This window comes from Telopea speciosissima, chromosome 9 (assembly GCF_018873765.1).
Source record: "Telopea speciosissima isolate NSW1024214 ecotype Mountain lineage chromosome 9, Tspe_v1, whole genome shotgun sequence".
NCBI lineage: Eukaryota > Viridiplantae > Streptophyta > Magnoliopsida > Proteales > Proteaceae > Telopea > Telopea speciosissima.
Window position 1 is genome coordinate 14,771,996 of NC_057924.1, and position 6,894 is coordinate 14,778,889.

Consider the following 6,894-nt stretch of genomic DNA (forward strand, 5'->3'; position numbering starts at 1 on the left):
ATAGTTTTTTCATGTAATAAGCTGGCTTATGGAGTCCTAGAACATCTATCTCTCTCTCTCTATTTTTGTGCCCACCTAACAAAGGTCCACACGTTTAGTAGTATATATATATTATCCCCCCAAAAAATGTAAAACAACTGTGTTCCATCACTTAATTTTGAATTGCACATGTTTCACTGAAATTTTGTGTTACTGCAGCCAGAAAACAAGTTGTGAAAGACAACCCAAAATCTAGCTGAAAAAAATAAAAATATTAGAAGGATTACAGAGCTAAGTATTTGAAAGGTGAACCAGGCCAAATTTTGATAGTTGAAGAAAAACCCAAGGAGAGACTATAAAGGTGTATAACACAGTTGGTCTTCAATTGCAGAGGGACTAACTGCATTTCTTGAAGCTCCAACAAATAAAATAGACCTCTGATGCCAGTTACATACTGTTGCTGATACGAGCAGTTCTCTATCTTTGATCCTGACAAAATGGAATTGCCATACTAGTGTCTCCAATTTTGAGCTCCAATGCCAGTAGGCATTATGAAGTTAAAGTCATAGGTCCAATCCAGTAACAAAATTGCTAACCACATGAGAGAAAGCCAGCAATTGCTGGTACCCTTCCATTGAATAAATTCGTTTAATGGATAATTGCTATTTGCAGAATTAAAAACTTCTCAGCTTCAAGCAAGAATGCTTTAATCTACTGACACTGGTTTGCTCTGAACTTTGGTGACAAAACTATCCTAGCCATGAGTCTTGCAAACCTGCGTGCACCTACTCCTGGTTTAAGGCGGGTTGGGTCCCCGACTTCAGAACAAGGGGGGTTACCAGAGCACCAACCACCCTGAACAAAGCTCCCAGATTCTCGGTGAAGGAGTTTGGTGTCAATCTTATCCAAAACAGGGTCATCTTGTTTGAACTTTCGGGCAAAGGGAGCATTACTACGGATCATCCTTTTTGTATCATTAAGGGTGAGGGTGTGTGGGTGTTGTTTTGGAGGCATGTCCCATGAGATGTAGTGCAAATCATGGTTGACAGCAGTCTGTGCAAACTCTGGCACATTGCAGATGACTGTGTGGAAGTAACCTTCAGGAGAGGAAACAAAGTTGGTGTAGTACATGAGGAGGGTTCTTGGTAGGTTATCCCAACCCCATATTAAGTACTCCACAAATGCTCGAGACAGAACCATCCATGCTGAACCTGTAAAAAAATTGTGCAACAGTCATAATGAGAAACATTCTAAGTTGACAACTCCATAGGATGATCTTATTCACTATAATTTGATGCCTCAACAATTTGCTAGTTTGACCTGTCATATCTTCTTTTTGATTGAACTTGGCACTTGGGAAACTCCAAAATGCGGCTAGGATCTTTTACACATTTGGATGAAGCAAGGGATTTATCCATACCATTGATAAAGTTTATAAGACCATTTAATGAATGGAAAAAACAGCATGTCGTATCAATGGAGAACTCTGAGAATACTTCATCCTTACTGGATCAGTGCAAAATTTTGGTTTGAATTGAATAACAACATTTTCACGGACTATTGGGACTGAACAGTAGGACCATTGTTGGACTGTAGGACTGCTAACTGCTAGGTCCCACCAGTTATTGCAAGCTTTAGGACTGGAGGCCAGTCAAAACTGTTGATTGGTTCACAACCATCCAATTTTGATGGTTGGATTCTTCAAACTATTAGATTCAGACAGTTAAACCACTGGACCATAAGTACTTAATATAATACTGCATGAGTTGCTCAGTTTTATGATATTGTTTAACTAATATATACATTATAAAATATGTATTTTATTTGTCTGAGTTTTTTTGTGTCAAACTGTTTAGACTGTTGGACCAGAAGGTTGGACAATGGTCAGCCAACTGCAGGCTAGGATGATCAAAAATCCCATCCCGTTTTGATTATTTTGAAAACATTGTTTTGTAGTGAGTCAATGCACAGCCTTTGTGCCACAACTCCTTGTGCCATCTTAGGGAGGGTTTGGTTGCAAAAATGACTTATACAGACGGAGTCACTGGGTGTCAGTGTAAACCCCCCCCCCCCCCCATTTCTTTTCCTAGAAAATGTAACTACCTCCATGGAATGCAGTTTACAGTACTTCATTTTTCAGGAAAATAAATTTCCAGGACTTCAACAGAGTAAACTTGCAAAAAACTATTCAGTAAGAAAAACTAATCAAAACTGGTATGGCTGATCCTGTAGAAATGGTAAACTTGGAATTATACTGAAGAATGAGGCCACTATGGATGACTGCTCCAGTCTCATGGTTATAAAAATTAATGTCATAGAATAATTCGTGACTCGGCTCATTGTTTTATCAGAACGTTTATCAACACATATTTATAGCATAAATATCTCCTAGGCCTGAATCACTTGTTCAGTACCATAATTGCTTAGCAGGCTGCAACGTGCCCAATTTTCTGTTTACATGGTCTAGATACTTTAAACTATCAATACAAGAAATGGAATAAAGAAAGATGGGAATCAAATCACTTGAAACTTTCATACATTGATGTAAAGTGTTGTGGGTTCAATTTGTCATTTTGAAGTTCTCTCATAAATTTTCATGTGGAGCAAATATATGAAACACTAGTAAATCCATCAGAAAATAACAAATTGTATCAAAGCAGACTAGTGGAAGGAGTCTGACCAGTAAATAATTTAAACGCCGTAGGAAGTTCCCTTTTTTCAGTCGCAAAGAAAATATCTGACTTAGTTGTCATATAGAGTCCAGGGTCTATAATCAATGGCTTTGCCCTGTGATCCCTGCACCATATAGCCACAGGATTCAGTATTTGTAACATGGTCAATTGAGAAAGAAACTGATTGATGATCATGATGTAGTTAATGGAGAAATATAGAGCTTACTCTTTCCATCCTAGAGCGCTAGTGTGCTCTATGAAATTCAGACTTCTGTCCAATGATGAAAATGCAAAAAGAATATCTGCATCCACCAAATTTGGTCAGACAGGATTCCTAAATCAAACTTCTTAGTCATTACAAAATATAAAACAAGATTGAATTTCTATTTATCCAAATGCATACCATCCTGCGTCATGAGAGGATAATCTGAAGCACTGAGGTTTATGAACCAATCCCAATCCTTGCTTTTCTTGAGAAGGATGGCACAGGCATGAAGGGTATTGGAAACCATTGTGGGTCCTCTGTAAGTAACCATGTTAGCTTTGGTAATCATGTGCACATTCCCTATCTTTGCAAACATGGTATCATTTTCTACACGAGAAGCAAGCTCTAGTCGTTCCTTTGCTGATGATTCCATGTCCAAATGAATGACATACTGGTTCAATGGGTGATAAAGCACATGGAGAGTCCTCCACAGCTTCTCCAAATCACCTTTTGATCCAGAGACCAGATATGCGAATCGAGGAATACGGGACTTGGGTGGTGGTGATGGTGGAGGCAATACCTTTGATTCAACAAAAACAGGGTCTGTCTGGTTTACAGAGATACGTGATGGGAAGATCGAGAAAAGTGAATTGATTGTTTGCAGCGACGATACAAGACCCATATTGAAGGCAGTAGCAACAAGGAAAACCCCGATAAGGGAGCTTATAACAAGTGGGAACACCCATTTCTTCTCCACGTTCAGCGGCTCCATTGTTCATGAGATCTGCTCAATTTCTCTCATCATTTTAAAATTTTAACTTCTTGTTCACCAAACTTCTTCCAACTTATAAAGAACTTTCCCTTTTGAGTTGTGAAGTGATGCTCTAAAATTGCATTGAAAAGCTTATGTTAGATAGTTCAAACAGTACAAAAGCGTGAATTACTAATGATTTTAAGAAGGCAGAATAGATTTGCATAGAGAAGAGGATGAACAAAACAAACAAATGAGACAGTACAGCGAAAGCCCTGTCTATGAGCTAAAACAATCCACCATTCAAAGAGCACACATAGTAAAAAACATGTATTCCAATCAAAACAATCCATTTCGAGAATAAAATTCCTAACCTGTCTCAGAGATTCAGCCCCAAATGATATAAACCCAAATGAATTTTCATTGTTTGTGTTAATGATTGAATGACCCATAAACAGAACCACATAAAAAACGATAGAACATGGACAAGAATCCAATACCAGAATCCTTGCTTCATACATAATTATAGCAGATGTATGACAAATTAACGGAAGCGGATAAAATGCAGAGAAGCATGAAAGGATCCCACAACCTAACTCATGATTTCCAGATTAATTACAGCAAACCAACAAAGAATTCAACAAATAGAAAACGCCAAGATAAGCACCCCAAAAAAAAACCCAAAATTCCGACAATATAATATATTAAGCAATCGAACGTTAATAAGGGAAACAAGCTGGATAAGATCAAAACCCATCATCCATGAATCAAAAATTCAAAAGGAAAGTTTGTATTCTAAGAACCTGATGTGATTGTGATGCTGCAACAAGAAATCCGTTTTTGCACGTCCAGATACCAGAGAGAGAGAGAGAGAACAAAGAGGAGTAGAGAGCGGGGGTGAAGAGAGAGAGAGAGAGCGAAATATAAATTTTAAAAGTAATAGAAAATAGAATAAATCATCCCCACTTTCCTGATTCGAACGTGAGACTTGGGTTTTGCTTGGCTTTTTTCTAAAATTCTTCGCTCACTCTCGGTGATAGAATGACACCGTTCTACACACGCGCTGAAAGAACGCGTACTTCGATGTATCATGATTGACGTCGACGTGACGATCATCCCCGTTGGACGGCCAGGATATGCTGAATTGGTATTAAATTCTATTGCCAATCATCTTCTCCGGGATTCACGCTCACCGAGTCTGACCCGTAACGACTTCTTCCTACCTTTAGCACTCTTTCTTTCTTTCTTCTGGTCTTTCCATTTATCTTCTGAGCAGCCCCTCTCTCTCTCTATCTCTCTGACCTTAAAAAAAAAAGGAACGACAGAGGAGCACAAAGCCTACCAAACAAGCACCAGACAAGAAAAACGTGTATACTATACACAAACTTGAGATTCTTCCATTAATGTCTTTGACGTTTGAACTTGCCAGCCAATCAGCACAAGAATATGCCTCTAAAAGGGTACATCAAGTGTTTGACAAAAGACGTCTGTGTCTGTTGATTGCCAAGGGTGAAGAGACTTTCCCACTGGTCGATCTCATCCCAATAAGAAGCGAAGCCTGATAAGGGCCAGACTCAGAGCTTGATCAATTGGGGCTCAGACTAATTTCGAAAAGCCAGCATTGAACTTTTTTTCTTTTTTTTGGTAAGTAACATTGAACGACTTCACGGGAGGAGTAAGGCATTATCTAGAAAACCGATATGTGATAAGTATTGCTTGCAAACGCATCTTTCCATTATTAGTTGGTGTTTATGTTGTATGGACCTGGAAAAATACGCATTCCAACTGTTTGTTGTTTGTTATGCCAATATTAATTCTTGGGCTTAAATGCTTTTTTTGGGAAGTTTACTCTGGAATCTATGACCTTGAATATGAAGGAAAACCTTCAGATTGCTTGTTTGAATTTGTACCCTTTCAGTTAATAATTTCCACATATTTAGTCCTGATGAATTGGAGATTGCTTGCGTCCTTCATAAGTCCCTGAAGTTGGAAGTGGAGGTAAACTTGGAAACTCTGTTTAATTGAGAAGAGAAGCAAATGTTCAAAGTTGATAATGCTTCCGATGAACAATGGACAAAATAGAATTAAAACTTTTCCCTCACAGAATCATGGAGGGTCACAATGTAGCTACCTTTCCTTCAAAGTAGTAAGGCTTCTCTCCATTAGCATGCATATATTGGTTCCTTAATTTTACTTTGACATGGTTATTTGCATGTCATTACTGTAGCAGAGAATACATCAGACTCTGTTGTCCTTTGGGTTCTTACTGGTGGGATAGTTCCACTATATTATCATTTTCTTGTCGAACACGTGTTTCTGTCATTCAAGCGTCCGTTAAATATAATTGGATTAGGTATAATATATTTTATCCATGGTAGTACCAGAATTTAGATTACTCAAATACCGTTGGTTGCTGTCGAGATTTTTCTTCCTCGATCAGGTCCAATCCGGTACACAATAGAACCAGCAAACAGAGCAGGTAAGAGTCCCGGAATGGATTTCGGGAAAGACTCTCTGATGCCTAAGTTAGATCTCAAAGCAATATAACACTTAATGGGACCAAAAATGGAAAGTCAAGTTCTAGAGCCTTTAGGACCTTAACCGATGAAATAGTCGTAAAGATCTTACCTCTTTCCTACCTCTGTTGCCCTCTTATATGACGGTGTCCTCAGTTTCCCCTCCTCCTTCTGGGCTAGGGTTGCATATTCTTCAAGTTAGGCGGGGAGATCCAAATGAGGACCGTTAACCGAATTTATCAATGTTATCGGTGATTGTGCTTTTGGTAGACCATGTGTAACATTCCTTGCGCACACTTCCAACGTGAGACTACGGTTAGGGGCTCAACCGGCTTATGGGTCCTCATTCTCCAGTCTACTCCCTGGTTCGACCTTATTATACGTGTCTTTATGGCATTGGAGGTCAGATTCCATCTGTATCACCTTTTTTATTTCACCTATGACTTTAAATAGAGTTGAATGACAAGATAAGATTCGTGTAGCCAACTCATTTAGTTGGGATGAGACTCAAGAGAAATTTTTGTTACTAAAGGTTATCAACCACTCTTAAACCTTTTGCAATATTCTTATTAATATTGTTTTTGGGAATTATCTAATTTATCTTCTATTGTCTTAATATTACAGATATATACTTTAGGATGCAGATTGGTTGGGCTCAATCCCAACTAATTCAGCCAACCAGTAGGCTGGGTCTAGCCTGTCGGTTCTCCAAATCGACCACTTGCCGGAAAATCCCACTACCCCACTAGGGTTGCTCTCACTGTCTGCACT

At 38.8% G+C, this 6,894-nt stretch overlaps 1 protein-coding gene across 1 annotated transcript; it reads right to left on the reverse strand.

The window, feature by feature from the left end:
- Positions 1-237: 237 nt before the first annotated feature.
- Positions 238-3,777, reverse strand: LOC122640770 (beta-glucuronosyltransferase GlcAT14B-like). The gene is made up of 4 exons (XM_043834017.1): positions 3,055-3,777; positions 2,878-2,953; positions 2,660-2,775; positions 238-1,190 (listed from the first exon to the last, which is right to left on the reverse strand). The coding sequence occupies exons 1-4, from the start codon at positions 3,626-3,628 to the stop codon at positions 691-693; spliced, it is 1,266 nt and encodes a 421-aa protein (XP_043689952.1). The 5' UTR covers positions 3,629-3,777; the 3' UTR covers positions 238-690.
- Between the last annotated feature and the right edge of the window lie 3,117 nt (positions 3,778-6,894).

Excerpts from the sequence above, each read along its gene's own strand:
- LOC122640770 (XM_043834017.1), bottom strand. The coding sequence starts at position 3,628 with ATGGAGCCGCTGAACGTGGAGAAGAAATGGGTGTTCCCACTTGTTATA. Across the intron at positions 2,954-3,054 it reads TCCTCTCATGACGCAGGATG|ATATTCTTTTTGCATTTTCA; the intron begins GTATGCATTTGG and ends TGGTGGATGCAG. Across the intron at positions 2,776-2,877 it reads AGCGCTCTAGGATGGAAAGA|GGATCACAGGGCAAAGCCAT; the intron begins GTAAGCTCTATA and ends TATATGGTGCAG.